This window comes from Ammospiza caudacuta, chromosome 2, assembly GCF_027887145.1.
Source record: "Ammospiza caudacuta isolate bAmmCau1 chromosome 2, bAmmCau1.pri, whole genome shotgun sequence".
In the NCBI taxonomy this organism is placed as follows: Eukaryota; Metazoa; Chordata; class Aves; order Passeriformes; family Passerellidae; genus Ammospiza; species Ammospiza caudacuta.
Window position 1 is genome coordinate 44,755,585 of NC_080594.1, and position 19,367 is coordinate 44,774,951.

Below are 19,367 nucleotides of genomic sequence, written 5' to 3' on the forward strand. Positions count from 1 at the left end.
TTTACCATTAGGAGATGGGGGGGACTGAATAAATTGGGCTACAGACAGGACAAATTCAGTCTCAATTGGAACTTTTAGAACAGCAGTTCTAAAGAACAAACCCATAGCAGTGCAGTGAAGACATTAATCCATGAAATCTCATGGGTTTTCTCTGCTGAAGTTGATTACATCATTGGAGTTCTGCTAAAGTTACACAAAATTTTCTATGAAAACAATAAAAGTACTCCCTTTGAGAAAGAACTGAAGTTTTCTCTTCAGTTCATGAAATTTCTTATTTGAGCATGTTGACATCAATTAGTATCACTTTCTCCCGGCATAAATGAAGAAGCTGAAGAACAGAGACTTGAGCTGGCTTAACAAGGGTCATAGGAAAATACATTTTTGTATTTGAGAGTGAGTAGGTTTTGCCTACTAACAAAAAGCTTTTGGACTGTTTGTCACTTTATTTATGCCCTTTTTTCCTTTGCAAACCTACTGGAATATACTTGTTTATAAAGTATAATTAAATATCAGAATGGTATAAAAATGTTCATATATAAAAGGGCATAAAATATTGCTATTAACATTGATAACGATTTATCTGCTACATTTTACTTTGAATGCATTATGAACTGATCTTTTTCAAGTACTTTGATTGGAGTTCCATTGGAGCAAAGTGTAAATGTCAAGGAGCTAAAGCACAGAATATTCAAAATCTTAAAACGAAAAACTACGAAAACACATCTCCTTGGACAGAGAAATCACTGAAAATTTGTACTTTTTGAACCCTACTGCACTGTCATATGGTGACAAGAACAGAAAGAGGAACAGGAAACGTGGCTTCTTGCAAAACTTGAAACAAGAGAATAAATGAAATATTTTGAGGTACTGATGGTAACCAGGGAACAACAGAACAAATGAAACGTTTTGAGGTTACTCATACACAAGGAAAGAACAGTGCATGGGATTCCTTGGCCTTCTAAGAGCATGGAGCTTAAGGTACATACCTCAGCCTCAATTAACTTCTCTTTTGAGATGAGCTTCTGAAGCACAAGTAGTTTTCCAAGCACAAACTTTGTTAATTCTATTTTCCACCAGCCAAAATAAAATTTAAGCAGGAACCTAAGTACTTAGATTATTCACACCAAGCAGCTTCCAACAAATTTTAAAAAGCGTTAAATATTTACATGAAAAACTAGCAATTCACACTGTAAGAACAATTTCTTCTGTTCTGCAAATGAGAACAGTTTCAGATTATGTGGTTTGTAATGTATTAATTACAGTGTTCAGATAGAAATTTCAAGCCTGAGGGAAATCTCTAAGAAGCAAATGCAAGATTTTGTTGTACTAAACTGCATTTTGGGACACAGAAGTCATGAGAACATGTTCTTAGTAAATTACAGGATACAGCTGCTATAGCTGAAGTACTGCCAAGATCAAGCTATGGTATTTTAAGCTTTGAAAATATATTATTGAAAATATATGCTCACCCTAATGTACTAGAACATGAGACATAAACTTCTCTTTGTCATAAAGGTCCTGGTTTGGCAGCAAGAACTTAGTTGCCTTGTGCTCTGTAACAGAGTTTTTCTCACATTTGTGATAGATTTGGTTAATGGGTGGTTTTGTTTATGCTGACCCACAGCAACACTAATGAAGAAGGAAAAATGAAAATATTGGTGCAAAGAAGAACCCAACTCACCCATCATCCCTGGGGAATGGGATGGGTTCTTGGGATGGCAAGTTAGATCCTGCCCCTCTCAGTGACTGCCCCCATCAGTTCAAGCCCTTCCAATGAGACGATCATTTGTGACGGCTTGTTGGCCTTGCAGCGTTCATGAGCCGAGTGCTGATTTCTGACAAGCTGGGACTTCTCACACTTTAACAGAAATGTTGCCAACAGCCAGAGAGGCTTCTTCAGAGTTAACAGGAGATGAATGGTCACTTCTACTATATGACTTACCTGGAATACTTGTCTACCTTAAGATGACACAAAATCATAACTTTAACCATTTCTATCCACTGAACACAAACAAAGACTAGACAAGCTCAGTTGCTTGTCTTCATGGCTTTCATCTAAAATCAGACGATGAAATCTGTAGATGCCTCTTCTAAAACCAGCAGCATTCATTGTCTGACAGGCTTGTCCTGTCAGTGCTCTAAATATGGTGTAATGCAGCAGATTTTCACCTGGAATGTCAGAACTTTAATTTGAAATCCCATTGCTTTTTCTCAGCATCTATCACTGTAAATCTTGGGTACCTTAGGCTTGTGTTGCACAATTGGTCTCTAATAAAATTTCCATTCCTCTATGACGTATAAAGCTTTCTCTCAGTATTTAGATGTGATTCTGTTTCATCTAGAATAGTGTGAGAAAACCTTGCACAGACATTGATTTGGGGATTTTCTTACTCCATTGCCTTCTCTTCAGAAGTTCCCAAATCCTTCCATACCTTTTAGTGAAATTTGGGTGAAACAGAAAGGAGATTCTCTAAGGGATGATGAAATCTACTCACCATATTTCATAATTGAAGTTTAAGAAATACTCAGGGGGAAAAATGTATATAAAGACAATACTTCATAGCAGGTCTGGTTTTAGCAGGTCTGGTTTAGATGTGGAAGCTGCTGCTACAAAAACAGAATTACTGAACTCAAGTAATTAACAAGATTTAAAGATACAATTAAGTAGGCAGCAAGACTATCTTGTTATCCTAATAATTCACAAACAAATATGGAAATACTTTCTGATCAAATTATTGTTTTATTAGAAACCAAAAGGAGAACTATGTAAGGTGAAAATTATGTTACTGCAGATGTTCTGAAACATCTAGCACCAGGCACAGTCAAAGGAGACAAAATACTTGGCCTTGAGTCTAATTAAGTATGAAAATACTTCTTTGAAATGTTTTTTTTTAATATTAGTGTTGTTCGGAAATCCAAGTTTTTTACCGTATCAGTCTTCCAAGCAGGAGCAGCCGAATTTCCAAAGTGAAATACCAAAATGTTCATTCAATGGATCACAAAGGCATTTTTAGTTTGGTACATTTAATTTTTTTTTAATCAGCATAATATATTTGGTATTGTGCTCATTTAAAATACTACATTGCTTGTCACACTACATTTGGCAATAGACCTCTTCAAATATATTTAACAAATTGTTCCATGAGTAATAACTACATATAAAATATCTTCAATGATTAAAAAAATCCATATGTATTTTCTTCATGAAATACAATATATACATTATGATCTTATAGTTTTAAGGTACATCAAATTTTGGGTTTAAACAAATTCACAGTGTACATTTTACCTCTGTAATAAAAATCTTCACTTTAAAAGTGCCTGGATCTCAACCTGTGTATATGTATTTCCTCTCTCAGGGTTTATGGAGAGTGAGGGTTTACCATCAATGAGCACTACAGCAGATCCAAATTGTGTATTACAATGACCAAAAATTAAGACTTCTGATTACTGAAAGTGAACGCTGGCTGTCCCTCTTACCTCTGATCCTGACCAACAGATTTTCTGAAGAGCTTCCCTCAGATGGAAGATGTGCTTTGAGCAGCATGGCCTCTAACACAGCCCTTCTGTGGGGCTGAATGAGCTGCCCACTGTTTCAGAAAACCAGGTCCAAAATACTCAGGTGGAACTTCAACTCAGAGGCCAGTCCTGGCCAAGAGAGATGGCCAGGAACCATCCAGGAGCCAGAACACAGTGAAGTTACCATCACACTGCTTTCCAGCCTAAGGTCACACCAGCTGCCTGTTGAATCCTGCCACTACCTTTGAATCCTCACTTTCCTCCTTCTCCCTCAGATGAAGAAGCCTTAGAAGTTTCTAAACCCTGAGTTCATTGCACCTGAAGCCCACAGGACACACATTGCTCCCCATACACCATTTGTGGCTAAACTTTCGTGCCAAGCTCTTCCTCCAAAGCACGAAACACAGTCTCAGGGCAAGCTGACCTCAGTCCCCTACCTCCACCTGTCTCCAAGTGATTTCAAAAACCATTCTAATATGTCTTTTTTCCCTGAAAATACACAGTGATTCCATCAATATTTTTTTAAAAAGAACTATCAATAAAAATCCAGCTGGAAACTAATCTAGACCCCATAAAAATAATCTCCAGCCTGAAAGGGAAAGGCAGAAACATTCTAATACATTCCACAGTAAATAAATTTCACAAAGCTAATTTTAAAGCAAATACTGACAAGCCTTTTTTAGTCTTGTTTCATACAAGTCTTTTACACCTGGATGCCATGTTATAATTTTTCACAGCCCTTTCACTAATCTCAAAAAAAAAAAAAAGCTTAAAGAGAAGCAGAGATGCCCAATGTAATATATGTTTATAACACCTCCAGAATTAGTGGCTGTCCAAAGAGAGAAACACAAATTATTATATTAACCAAGGGAAAAATTATGGAATGGAATTTATGCTGTTTCTATCTGGAAAGACAGAAACCATCTGACTGTCCTGCATGGACATTGTTACACAACAAACAGCCAGACAGAGCATGGGATAGCTCATCTGCAGTTTAACAGAAAGAGATTTTAACTATTGCAATGGGCAGGGTGAAAATGTTGGAGCTTTCTTTACCATGTGGAGTGAAGATTCTTCATTAAAAGAGTCCTAAAGAATACAGCACAAGAGCTGAGCTGTCACCAGTGGAAAAAAGGACGAGGGATGCAAATCCAGAGAAGAAAAGATTTCACTGTGTTTTGCAACAAGATTGTTTTGTTTGCTATCTGTGTCTGCAGAAAATTTAATCATTTAAACAGGTTTAACATAGAGAAAGATGGTCCCCCATGCATGACATTCCCAGAATTCATTCCACCTCAAATAAAAATGTTGCATTCAAACCCCTAACCTGTGGTTTGGGATGTTCAGTTCAAGACATAAAAGCCAGAGAACTTGGGAATTCTGAAACAGATTGGAACATCAAGGGTTAATTATTTTGGGTTAAAGAAGGTTTTCTTCTAGCCTCCCAGGCTCAGAAATAGCTTTTCAATAAACTTGGTGAAAAATATTTCTTTCTTAATGCACTAAATCCCACTGGAACCTAGGTATCTCAAAGGAGAGCCCAGTGCTGACAGGGATCAGTAGGGGAAAATACAACACAGTGCTCTGAGTGTCCTGGTATTTACTTCTACATGGAAACATTCATAGGTTTATTTTCATATCCTACATATTCTTAAGAAAGAGAGTTAGCTTTTTTTCCTTTTTTTGCAAGTTTGGAATGCTGGAAAAATTAAATAGCTTTTGATATATGTATATATATATAAAAGCCTGGATTTTTCTCTTTTGCTTCACTAAAATACATGTAAGAATGGTTACAAAGGGAAATTTGCAAAAAACAAACAGTTAACATAGGAAAAGTTTTGATCTATGCTTTTAATCTTTCGTGACTGAGCTCATTGACATTCCACTGGAATTCTAGACAGTAAATTGAGTACTTAAATTATCTCAGATCAACTACTCTTTAGCAGGTAAAGAATAAATATCTTTACTGAAGTGGTATGGTCTCCCTACTGTAGACCTAGAGGATTTGCAACTGTGTTCTTTCAACGGAATTGGAATGATTTAATTTCTGAATCCTTTTTAGAAATGTGAGCTAGACTCGAGGAAAACAGAAATATGGCTTTAAGTGAATTGTTAACATTCTGTTGCATATCTTATTTTGGTTATCTCTTGCTTTCTTCTTCCTTAGAGTCAAGTGACAGTTTTTCCCCAAGTTTCCTTATAAGTTCTGCCAGATCTTCAGAATTCTGAGATTTTTCCTCAAGGAGTTCATACCGGAGACTTGAGATGTCCTGTTTAATTTCCTTCAATTCACCTGTAACAGATTTTAAAGGATCACAATATTAACAAAAGAAAAAAACAGCATACCCAAATATCTCAAAATTATGGTTTTTTTCCTGTATTTCTTTGTTGCAACAGAAGAAGTAGATATTCTGCTGCCCATTGGTGAATCATAGGATATTCTGAGTTGGAGGGGACCCACAATGACCATTGAGTCCAGCTTTAAGTGAATGGTCCAAGTGGGGATTAAACCCAAAATCTTGTTGTTATTAGCACCATGCTCTGACCAGCTGAGCTAACCTCAGTGGAATGGTGTCTTGGAGATAGGAATATGAAGATGCAGTTCAGGAATCAAACAAATCTGAAGGCAAAAGTGTGAGAGACCATGAGTTCACAAAACTCACATGATCTATTTGATGGAGGATGCTGTTCTGCTGCAAGAGAGATCACAGAATCACAGTCACAGAATCATTTAGGTTGGAAAAGACCTCTAAAATCACTGAATCCAATCATTAACCCATCACCGCCCAGACCACCAGATCTTTAAAGAACCATATGATCTTGAAGGGCTCTTCTAAACCAAACTATTCTATGATTCTATTATTTCTAAATGTAGCAACACATTTTAACACTTGTCAGATCAGTGACAGTTTCTGATGGGGGAGAAGAGACATAAATCCCATCTCTTCAACAGCATGTTAATTTTACCTCTTGCACTTGTAAAGATGTGAAGTGGATTAAGTATTTTGGAAATATATAATCACTTTAGTTTGATTCTCTGATGAAACATACAATTCATCAACATACTCACCTTCATTGACTTCATCACTTTCCTTATCGATCTGAGCTTTCAACACGTATCTTTTAATAAGACGCTTCATTATTTTCTGCAGAGAAGAAACAAAGAAAGGAAAGGGGAGTTTTCTTAGTTGGACTAGTATTGTTATGACTTTTCAAAGTAAGAGCTCTCGTCCTGATTTCAGCTGGGACAGAGTTAATTTTCCTTTTAGTAGCTTGTACAGTGTGAGTTTGGGCTAGTATGAGAATAGTGTTGATAACACACTGGTGTTTTAGTTGTTGCTGAGCAGTGATTACCCAAAGGCAAGGACTCTTCAATGCCTCATGCTCTGTTGCTGAGCAGGGGCACAGGAAGCTGGGAGGGAGAATGGTTGGGACAGCTGAACCAAGCTGGCCAGAGGAATATTTCATACCACAGAGTATCATGCTCAATATAGACACTGGGGAGGCTTGGCCTTGAGGGGTGATCACTGCTCCTTTATGTCTCCTTCTCATTACTACCACTACTACTACTTTTTTTTTTCTTTATTTAAATTAGTGAAGTATCATTATCTGAACTCACAGGTTTTACCTTTTATGATTCTCCTCCTCATCGCATGAACTTGGAAGGCGCAGTGTGGGGGCAGTGAGTAAGCAACTGTGTGGTACTTAGTTGACACACAGGTTAAATTATGACACCTCTGTTACCTTCTATTGCATTCTGATACTTCAGTGTAGAATTTGACAAGTTAAAGAAACTTAATGTAAAAAACTTCATGATTCTGCATATATATATATATATATATATATATATATATTTGAAAGTTAGAGAACTACACATAATCTTATGAATGCTATAATTCATAAGCTTTAACCTACTACTGGAGGCTGTAAGAGCTATTAATAGAGTTGCATCTTTGATCTCCAAGTAGATGAAGCCATCTGGCCTTTATTGCCACCCAAAGATGATAATGACCCTGCTTAGCATTGATAGTTGTAATTCCTTTAGTTTGTTAAGTTTATTTGAACCTATTTTGATATATTTGCTAAGTCATGTTTTCCCAGTGTAGGGCTTGCTTAGAGAAAATGGGATCCAAAATTCTAAGTCATTTAAGTGTCTCAGCTGGGACTCATATAACCAAAGACAGATACTTTCTAAGGTAAATATATGTATTATTTCCTTCTATGGATAAAAGGAGCAAACCTGAGATCACAGCTCATCTGAGACAACTAAAACTGATCAAATAGCTTATATCATGAGAATGACCAACCTCTCTGCTTAATAAGGGGAATCTAGGCCAGCAAATTTATTGTAAATTTTACCTTTCCAGGAAAAAAAATTAATTCTGACCCTGATTCACCCAACAGTTCAAATTACTTAAAAAAGAACAAGGTATCCAAGTACGTTTTAGGATATGTATTTCTGCCTTTGGGTTTAATATTTTCATAGGGTGTAATCCATGACATCGTAATACTTTTTCTTTTCCAGCTTAAGATAGAAAACATTCATAGATTTATATTTCTACTTTTGTCTCCACAATAATAGAGCTGGTTTTGAGGTGAGTCATGCCAGATTAGTGGTCCCAGGCCATCACCGTAGTCACGCCTGCAAGGTCAGCAGCTGTACTGTTTATTACAATGATCCAAGAATCTTTCAAATACAAAGCCACACTACATGTTTATGGCATAGATTTTTAATCTTAGTATCTACCCCTGCATCATAATGAAATTGGCTGTGAAAAAGTGAGGGAGTTTTGGAACAGACTCCTGTAGACACTGCATAACATAAAAGTGGAGCGGAGCTAGCCTGCCCAAGGGAAAATCTCTCTTGTGATCAATAAACTATACTCATTTTCTGTACCTTTTTTCATTCAGATTGTATTTTTATATTACCCAGGCAGCTCTTGCTTCCTCCTTTCCACCCACTTTGCAGTATTACAAGAAGGAAAGAAGCAGTCTCTGGACCAGAATAGCTGAGATTTATGAGGACTGTGCTGGGTCTCTTTATACTTAACTGCACAAAGGCTCACTGCAGTTGTTTAGGAGGCAAAGGAAAACCAGACTGCATTGATAGGATAAAGGCTGACAGATACTCGCAGTGCTTGAGGCATTTGTATGTAGAGATGTGCCACAATAAGCTCATCTGCTTCAGCAAATGGAATGGAAAGATTTGGGGTTTATTTTTGGATTTCTCAGTTCACATTGTGCAGTTGAGAACTCAACTCTAAAATTAAGAACATTTTTCTAGAACACATAAATAAATTGCACTGTAAGGGTGCCATTTAAGAAAAAAAGAGTAGCGAAAAACACCCTCAAATTGTACTGCAAATACCTAAACCATTTCATTTATTTCTGAAATATACAAGGTCTGTGGATTTATCCTTGACTCATGTTACTTAGCATAAATTCAAAACTGTCCTCATGCCATCAGTCTGCCAGTTCTACTATTTCTTGATTTTATTTAAAAATAAACTGTTTTTTACCTGGTATTGTCTTGGAGGATTGTTTAAACTGTTCAAGTGAAATTCATCTGAGCTTCTTATACTTGATTGCTTCCTTTGATCAAGCTGAAACAGAATCATTATTTATAGTACAAAATAAATAGAAGATCAATATGTATATCTCATGTATATATCCTATGACAGAAAACCTAAGGCATCACAAAATGGTGAACTGGAACTCAAGCTGAACGACTGGGCTGCAGTAACAGTGAACAGAAACTGCAAAACCAAATGGTATTGCTTTAGATAAAGAGTGGGGCGGGTTCAACAAATAGCAGTGCAAGAAATATAAGTCATGGTGGATCTGGATGAGGAATAAGTGGGACTACCACTAAAAATTCAGTTCCCTGAAATTATACACGGTCCAACCAAATTTTTACTCTTTCAAAGGATGGGACCATCAGAGCAGTGTCTCAAATCCCATTAGATGTTTTGTACTGCCATTGAACCTCTCTATGTTGTGCCCTAATATATCAAGTATCTACTGATAAGCAGACTTTGAAGCCTGTTAAAGATCTGTGGGATATGCTGGGAAACAATTTGTTGACAAAAATGGGGCAGGATTTGCTGCTTACACAGCTGTACACCGGGAATAATTTAAATACTATTAGATTTTGCTCAGCATTCCATAGAATCACAGAATTGTTTGTGTTGGAAGGGACATCTAAAAACAGGTAGTGCAATGCCCCTGCAGTTGGCAGGGACACCTTCTACTAGATCAGGCTTGTATTTTGATACAAAAATTTATTAAATCTATTGGTAAAATACATTCATTAGCAAGCAATATAAAGTGCACACTGAATTTGGGAATTTTTGGTTCTTCAGAAAGATTCACAAATCTGTTTGCCCATACTTTAAAAAAAAAATTATTTATCTATTTAGTCTATGTTTACTTGACTAAGAAAAAGTAATTATAAAAGATAAATAATGTAAAACATATAAAACAATTAATATTTCTCTTATATATTAATCTACATATGGACAGGCATGTATAGAAAGGGCAAGTTACTATTTTTTCATGCTTGAATAAAGCTACTTCAGATATTTTGAATATATCTTAAAAAGTATAATCTTATCAAAATGTTTTAAACCTACCTTAAACTAGGTATCTGATTTATAATAACAAATAATGACTAGTGAGTTTACACAATCACTACAAAATCGCTATGTTTTTCAGGATTTTAGAACTAATTATACTTTCTTGGGCCTCATCTACTGGGTTAAAAGAGAAAAACAATCTTCCTGCTATTCCAGCTCCTGGATTTCTCATGCAGCACTTTTTGAAAAAGTGTAAGATCACGCTTCCTCTGCAGCAGTAGAGGGAAGTTGCCTTGGGTATTTACTATGTATTTTATTACATATTTTAAAAGCAAAGTGTCATGCTGGTTACCAGTTTCAAACTTATGTTACACTGATTCACCTCAAAAGTTAATCTACTGCTCAATTACAATTTGATTTTCACTTGAAATAGCAAAATTGGAAATATGTGATGACATGAGTTATGACACTGCAAACTTGTAAAACCAGGCACACTGTAATGCCTTTATGTTAAACTTCACCCTCCAGCACAGTCTTTAGGATAATAATTTACTTTTAATTAGCCACCTTGAAAGTTGGCAGGTAAATCAGAAGTGTGAAACTTTAGATCTTATGTGTAGCAGTAACAGGACATAAGATCCACTGTAAATTGCTGAATGACCACTTGGTGGCAGAGACTGCCAAGATTTCATTATCACATTTAACATTTGTTAACTCTCTTTAAGCTCTGTTTAAGCTTCCTGCTTAAGGTTTTTTCTTTCTCCAAAATTAGTACTAGAGTGCACTCAACCTGCCACATGGGTGACTGACCTAGAATCCGTATTTTTAAGTTATCATTTATTGAATATGAGTAACCAGAGAGGAAATGATGTAAATTAAATAGAACAATGATATAAATCCCAACCAAAATAACTCTTCTTCTAGAGTGGGGGGTGAAATATGAAATGCAGGATATATGGATCATTGTTCTTTGAAAACATCTTCATCTTTACACTTGCCTCTCATTTCATTATTCTCTTGTATTACGTAAAATTCAATCAGAATAGTAATGAAATTGTTATAGCTGGTTTCTTCAGCACCTCATTAATGTCTTAAATCAGAAACTGCTGTCAACTTGCAATTCCAAAAAATTGTACTTTCTTGGATCAAAAAGGAGGGTTACCAGAAAGTGACTCAGTTTGTGCTCCTGTAAGCAGACATCACTCATGAAAATTTCAGAGATACTGTTTTACACTAGGAAAGTTAAAGTTAACATATTTTTCTTGTTTGAGTGAGGGCTTAAAGCTACTTCAATAAATAGCTGTCCCTTACTACTTTTCTGAAGGGCCATGTTTAATGAACAAAATTTAAATATATTATCTCTCACTGCTGATTTTTAGCTCAGGAAGATGAACAAGTTCTGTGACACTTGAACAATAAATTTTCTCAATCCCAAGGCAATTTTAAATTTAGAACAGTAGTCAAAGTAGGTTTTTTAAAAAAAAAAAATCTCCTTTTCCTTAATTTCTTTTTTCTTTTTTATTGGTTTGAGTTTCTCACTCGATATTTAAAAAGTCTATTCTAGCCTGAAAAAGGAATGTGGATTTTAATCAGCAGCCTGAAAGAAAACATCTTCACAGTCTTTAGTATTGCATTTAGATATGTCTCAGGAAATTAATTTCTGGTGTACTATACTTTGAACACAGCTATGTAAATTACTTGCTGTTTAGCACTGACAGCATCTGGCTTTGTTTTCTGCTAGCAATGATCAGGGCAGAGCTGGAGCTAGGAGTAGAATTTCCTTCCTTCCCACCCTAATTCTTGTCTTCCCACTCACTCTGAAGCTGCAGCAACTTTTGCAGAGAGAAGATGCAGGCTCTGCAGCAGAACAACCCACAGGCTGGCTCTGGATCAGTGAACCCCAGTGTGTGTTAACATTCCTGGGCACTGCAGTGCAATGTCTCCCACCAGTAAACTTTCACTGTCCTCCCGGGTAGGACTCACACCAGAGCAACCTTCTGTCTTCCTAGGCACAGTCTGGCAACTGGAATGGCTTGGGGACAAGAGGTTTCCTACTTTGTGAGGAACACTACCTGAATAGAGGCAAGCCATTCCTGAATTGGCCTCCATGCCCAGATAAGCTACCCAAGTTATACTAGCACAAACACAGCCCTCAAGTCTTGGGTCTGGTCTTGCCAAATCTTTCCTTATCTTTCCACAGCTCATTTTATTTATACTATAAATATACCTGCACAGGTAGCTCCTTGCTCAGCAGTCATAGCAGCATCAACCCACTCAGCACTAAGGGAACCAAAAGTCAAAATCCCAAAAGCCTGAGAGTGCCCTTGAGAAGATGCCATGACAGCCTAAACAATAATGAATCGCCAACAGTGGATAAAAAGGTTACACAAAACCACTTTAGCTACTTCTTGGAAGTGCACAGGATGGCAACAGATTCAGATAAATTCAGCATGTAGAACCCCAAAAGGTAAGTGAAAATGCAATCATCTGCCACTGTCTGCTGCAAAACCTGAGAAATTAATAAATACAACTCAGACACTTTATGTTTTTCAATGTAAAATTTCAATTTTTTAAAATTTGATTTGCATTTTTATAGCTGCTTTGGCAGCAGAGTATGCACATTTCATTTAGGATTAGTTATACTAAAATCTGAGTGTAAAAGCATTAATATTTGAAGACAAAATTAATTCAGGGCTAGGAAAACATCTGATAAACAATGTTTGCATCCCTACAGCTCTCTTTCAGAGCGACTGCTGTAAAAGCTGACAAATCTGCTACTGTTTTATGTAGAACTGGTTAGTATTACACTATGCACCTTTCTAGAAACATGCTAGAAAACATGAATTGCTAGGTTTGAATGGAGTGATAAAAATACATCTTCTTTCCTTAGTCTGTATAAATGGGACTTATAAGAATACCTGTTTTATGGGAACATAAATTTCATGCTAAAAAGTCATTTACACAAGCTTACAACCTACTTAAGTGCTTTTAAAATTCACAGACTAAGTGAATTAGAAAAAAAAACATTTGTTTTTTTTCCACCACCACTCATTTTTAAGTTTATATGCATCTCCTCAAATGCACAATATTTTAGTGATGACTTTATCACTCACAGAGGTTTTAAAATCGGGTTGCATCACGCAGCTTGAAGAAGAGTTTTGCAAATGTCAGATTCATTAAAAACCTGAGCAAATACATGTGTCATTTCTATTAGGTCCTAAATACATTAGGATTAGATTTTCCCAACAAAATGAAGTGAGATCTGTGAAACACTAGAAAAATTACTGGTAATAGAGATGAGACACTTGAACTTAATAGCAATTTTGACTTAGGTAACAGTGTTTGTAATACAATACCTACATTTGTTTTCATAAACGGTATAAACTTACCCAGAGGCACAGGATTTTTCCCTAAAAGTCCATTTTTTCTTTCTAGGACTGTGAGCACTTTTTCCTCTTTTACTCTTCAACTAATAAGTGTGAAAAATGTTCTGGTCACATTGGTGACAGAGAACTGACAGATGCATGTAAATTCTTTACTGGTCCCCAGACTAAGGACTAATGGCTCTTGACAACAAATTCAAGAACTTTTAACCTTGAACAGGCCTCTGCTCAGACCACGGCCCATTTTAACAAAGATTCTTCCATACTTAAATTTCCTTTGAAGAAAATTTTGCTTTTCCAACATGAAAAATTCTTTCCTTTTTTTGTTTTTTCCTGTATGTTAGCATATGCTCACCTTTCTACTCACTACATCTGATCAGCTGCCTTGGATAACTCTTTTTCCCTAAAATGTTAAAATAGTGCTAGAATAGTGCCAGGCTTTACATTTCCAATGCCACCTAACATTCCATGTTTTTCTCAAGCAATTGAAATAACCTATACCAAGATAGTGTAGGAAAAATACACCTGCTACAAACTAAGCAAGTCCAACGCATCAACTCAAGTGCTTTTTACTGAAGCTGTGTAAGTAAAACAGGAAACAAAATATTTTACAATAAAAGCAAAGGGCATTTTCAGTGGAAGCAGAGACAGGGTGCCAAGGGGGGACTTTGGAGACTGCCCAGGCATGTGAGGGTGGCATTAGGAAAGACAAAGATTGCCTTAAGCTGACATTTGCAAGAGCAGTAAGAAATATTGCTACAAGAGCAACGTAAGGCAGCACAAGGAAAATGCAGACCTCTTGGCAGTGGGGAAAGGGATTTAAGTGACAGCTGGATTAAGGTAAGAATGAGGGACTTGATGCCTTTTTTGCCTCAGGTTTCATCAACAGTTTCTCAGACCTCTGTGCCCAGTGAAGGAATTTGAGGAGACAGGAAGAACTTGAACCAGGCAAATCCAGAGCGCTACATCCACAGGTGTATCTGAGAGAGCAGATGCACCCCTTGTAAATACGCTATCATCTCTGAAAGACCAAGGGTATTGGGAGAGGTCCCCAAAGGCTGGAGAACAGCAAATGTCAGATCCATCTTCAAAAAAGGTCAAAATTATGATTCGAGCAACCCTGGGCCACTCAGCCTCCCTTCAGTAACTGGCAAAAAAAAGCAATGAAAAATGAAACTTACTGGAGCACATTCAAGAACATATGGTGACTGGAAAAACCAGGTATGTATTTATGAAAAGTAAAATCTGTCTGACCATCTAGATGGTATTCTGAGATAAAGTGACTCGCAGATAAGGGGAAAGCAGGAGATGTCATTGGACCTGAACTTCAGCAGGGATTGTAATTATTCTATTCTATTCTATTCTATTCTATTCTATTCTATTCTATTCTATTCTATTCTACTCTATTCTATTCTGATCTCCCATATTAGTGACTGATTCAGTATGAATTAAGTAGGTTGGGAAATTCATGAATAAAGCAGGGCAATAATAAAAATAAAGTTAAAACTGGCTTTATCTTCTAAAAATAGCACAGTATATACAAGAAAAAAATTACCTTATTCATCTCTGCATCTTCCTGAAAGCTTTTCTTTTGGCACAAAAATGGTTTAGAAATACATTTTTTGATTCTGATTAGGAGATACAGCAAAGATTTTGGGCTTGGCACTAAGTTGAAGGGTACTGGAAGAGTTCTCCCTTCTTCAAAGTAAGAAAACCAAAGTTTAGCCCTTGCAAATTTCCATTCTACATCAGCATCATCCTGTAAAACAGAAACACAGCAGTTAAGACATGGTTAATACCACTCTGAGTATTGAAGATGCTTTAGCTAAACTTCATGTGTGTTTTAAGTGTAATTGGCTGAAGTAAATCTCAAACAGATCAAGATCTATGAAAACCAAAATTTCAGTGAATGGAACTGTTCTTAATCCATTTAATGAGCTTATGCAATTGCAGAAGAACAGAATGGATTTAATTTAAATGTTGTTTATTCCACAATAAGTGCTAATAGTCTGTGGTACAGGACCACAATGACAGACTCTATTACTAGCCTGTAGACTCTATTACTTTAAACATGAACTTTAAAAAGATGAGGTGATTCTTACCTAATTCCTTCAATTTTCTGAAGTATATGATTAATCTAGATATAGTATCATCACCATGGTTTATGTTTATCATTTATGATCACCAAAACACTCACCTTATTTCCCCCTGTAAAGTTTAGGAGGGTTTTCTACAGAAAGGACTGACATCAGTTCAAGGTCATGACTCAATATTGCTGTACCTTAGAGGCTGTTTTGTCCAGTCACTGTATTTTTAATGCTCCAAAGCTGATAGATTTGCCCTGTGGCCTCCTGATTCAGAAGAATGTGAACATCCCTAGAGAATGTCTTGCTCTTGCTCTAGCTTGACAATGCTACAGGCCCCAGTCAGAGCCCAGAATGTGAGACCAAAGTGGAGTCAAACCCAACCGAGTTTGATGCTTTGGCAAGAGCAACCCCTAGGAAAGTCTGGGATGGCCCAGCTCCTGGAGATCTGCTTACTTTTTTCCTAAACAGTGATAATGATTTAGCCCTCTGCTTTCCATGGAATGCAAAAGGTAATGCTGGATTTCGGCAAGTAATTACAAATGAGGCAAATGAAAGATTCACAAAGTCACATCATGTAGCCCATACTCTTCAGGAACATAACACAATTCACCAGTAGTTTCTTATTCCAGTCTGGTTCTTACTATTGCAAGCACATGCAGCCAAGTAATTGACAGGTATTTTATAATAAAAATGAACAGTGGCATTAATATTTTCTTCTGAAATTTTCCAAAAGCTTATGTGGTACTTGTCTTGATGTCAACATGAAAATTTTCCAAGAGCCAGAGACAATCAGTTGCAACAGTAAATAGGGTGATATTTCATCATAAACGGACTTTTTTACCTCAATTTCCTGGAATGAACTGTTGATCATAGCGATAAGCATGTTCAGTAAGACGATGACCATGGTAACATTATAGACTCCATAGAGAACATAGCCAATATTTTCAATAAATTTGTGTTTATAATTGATAACAACTGATTTAACTTCTGAGAGTCCAAATATAGCCCAGAACAATGTTTTGAAGCTTTCTTCAACACTAAAAGGAGAAATTGGACACATGCATACGTTATTGAAGAAAAGCTGTATATTCTTATTGTAGAAATTGCCAGTTATCAATTTTATACAGTGTACAAATTTTTCCATTATCATAATGTTTAACTACATCTCTGTACATAAAAGTAGACTGTCTAATTTCATGGCTGTTTCATAACACAAAATTCCTAATAGAACTAACAATAAAACCATCTGATTCAGATCAGATGGTTTTACGAATCATATATCCATCCTCAAAAGAATATTACAATGATTCACTTGTTAACTACTTTAATCTATATACTACAAGCTTGCTGTTAGCATGAAAAAAAATTAAAAATAATTAACCTGTAAATACTTTATTTAAATTGCATCATTAGTTCACTTACTGAGAATAATTTCACTGCTAATATGATAAATATTAACATGAAACTGAAGTATATAAACTATGAAGAAGACAGGATATCTGATGGCAAATCAGCAATTTTCAAAAAAATTAGTCTTATGGACCATAATCTTCCAGCTGAGATTTTACTATTCCACAATTCCAGGGTAAAGTCATGGTGTGGAAATAGTGATTTTTTTTTCAGGTTAGTTAATTTAAATGCATGTATCTCGTCCTGATAATTTATAAATAAACGTAAGTCCAAACCTCTGAGGTACTTTTTCCTATTTATCTCCATCTCTTTGAAGACTTATTTTCTCTTGCTTTGATAAAGAGATCTCATTTCCCCACATCCAAAAATACAGTAGCATTGCAAAGAACATTTAGTATTTTACTGAGTTATTGGTAAGAAAATAAAGGTTGCAATTTAATCAGTTGTACTTACGTTGTGAACGCTTCATTTTGTTTTGCCCCCAGATAGTAGGAATAGAGATTAAACATGCCTATCATGAAAGCCACAAACACCATGATAAATATCACCATAAACTTGAAGATGTCTTTCACGGTTCTGCCAAGTGATATCTGCAGTGGCCCAAAGCTTTCATTAGCTGGTAAGATGTAGGCTATCCGTGAGAAACTCAACACCACTGCAATTGCATACAGCCCTTCAGAAATGATCTGAGGATCAGACGGATCCCAGTTTATTCTGGCTGGAAAAAAGATGAGAATTCCTGTCAATACATGTGCTTATCTAAGGGAGGCGTTTTTGGACCGCCTGCTGCCAATGCTCTGCCTAATGTAGCCCAGGGTACCACGGGCCTTCTTTGCTGCACAGGCTCGTGTTCAACCTGGTGTCCATCAAGTTATCTTTGCTACCCTATGAAAAAACCTGGCATTAAATACTCACTATTAATACCATCCATACACAGATGCTCTTCAAACAGACTTCAGTGTACATGCATACATGAAAAAAATGCCTCAATTATTGCTTTTAGGACTTATGTGAAATTTATAACTTTCAAGTAAAATTTATAAGACTACAATTTAATGTGTTTCAGAATATATACATTTTAATTGCTCTGCTTTTCTGCAGTCTGGAAACTTTCTGAAACCTTTTCAGAAACAGTATCTGAAGCACAGAATAAAGACAGAAACTGATGCAATTTAGTATCTAGAGAAAAATATCTAATAATGGTAAGTGAGATGTGGTGGTGTTGAGAGTGAACACAAGTCAGCAGTGCTTAATTTTTAGCCCATTTGGGCAAAATACCTTCTAGGACTTCCCAAATATCCCAAGAAGAAAGTTTCTTAACATTTTTATCTCTTACTGGTAAATAGCAAGGATTGAAAAATATTAAAGAAATAGAATAGAGTCTCTTAGCAAATAATATATAAAAGATATATTGGTTTTTCTGGCAAAATAGGTTTATGAACTTCCTGCACCTCATTGCTCAGTTCTGTCCCTGCATTACAATACATTCCATTCAAAGCTGCACCACCACAGACTGGTTGGCAGGACAGTATTGTATAACTGAACAGATTAAAATTATCTAGAAAAGGGGTGGGTGACAGTGAATTTATTTTGATATTAGTTCATTTCAGTGCTGTCTAGAACAGTCTACAGAAAGATGTACCAAGGCAGACAGGGGAGCTATGATCAATAGTGGAATCACAGAAACACAGAATATGCTGAGTCAGAAGGGACCCATCAGGATCATTAAGTCCAACTCCTGGACGTGCACAGCACCATCCCCAGCAGTCACACCATGTGCCTGAGAGTGCTGTCCAAATGCTTCTTGGTCCCAGTCAGGCTGTGACCACTTCACTGGGGAGCCTCTTCCAGTGCCCAAAAACCCTCTGGATGAAGAACCTTTTCCTGATATCCAGCCCAAACCTCCCCTGACACAGCTTCAGGCCGTTCCCTCGGGTCCTGTCGCTGCTCACCACAGAGCAGAGCTCAGTGCCTGCCCCTCCTCCTCCCCTCACAAGGAAGCTGTAACAGAAATGAGGTCTCCCTTCAGTTTCCTCCCCTCCACGCTGAACAGACCAAGTGACCTCAGCTGCTTTTCATATGACTTCCCCTGAAGGCCCTTCAGCATCATCATTGCCCTCCTTTGGACACTCTCCCATAGTTTAATGTTTTTTTTTTATGTGGTGGCACCCAGAACTGCCCCCAGCACTGCAGGTAAGGCTGCCCCAGCCCAGAGCAGAGCAGGACAATCCCCTCCCTTGCCCAGCTGGCCGTGCTGTGCCTGATGCCCCCAGGACAGGGCTGGCCCTCCTGGCTGCCAGGGCACTGCTGGCTCACGTTCAACTTGCCATAAAGATAAAGAAGAGAAGCAGTGGGAATTTCTTCACATTGTGAAACTATGGAATTGGAGACTA

The 19,367-nt window shown here is 36.9% G+C and overlaps 1 protein-coding gene across 1 annotated transcript in view; it reads right to left on the reverse strand.

The window, feature by feature from the left end:
* Nucleotides 1-2,908: 2,908 nt before the first annotated feature.
* The window catches only part of TRPC6 (transient receptor potential cation channel subfamily C member 6), a 78,707-nt gene continuing 62,248 nt past the window's right edge, over nt 2,909-19,367 (reverse strand). Inside the window, exons 7-12 of the mRNA XM_058825127.1 lie at nt 17,428-17,692; nt 16,406-16,601; nt 15,033-15,236; nt 9,039-9,122; nt 6,590-6,665; nt 2,909-5,812 (exon numbers count right to left, since the gene is read on the reverse strand). Coding sequence (XP_058681110.1) covers nt 5,661-5,812; nt 6,590-6,665; nt 9,039-9,122; nt 15,033-15,236; nt 16,406-16,601; nt 17,428-17,692 — 977 coding nt within the window. The 3' untranslated portion in view covers nt 2,909-5,660. The remainder of the gene's footprint in view (nt 5,813-6,589; nt 6,666-9,038; nt 9,123-15,032; nt 15,237-16,405; nt 16,602-17,427; nt 17,693-19,367) is intronic.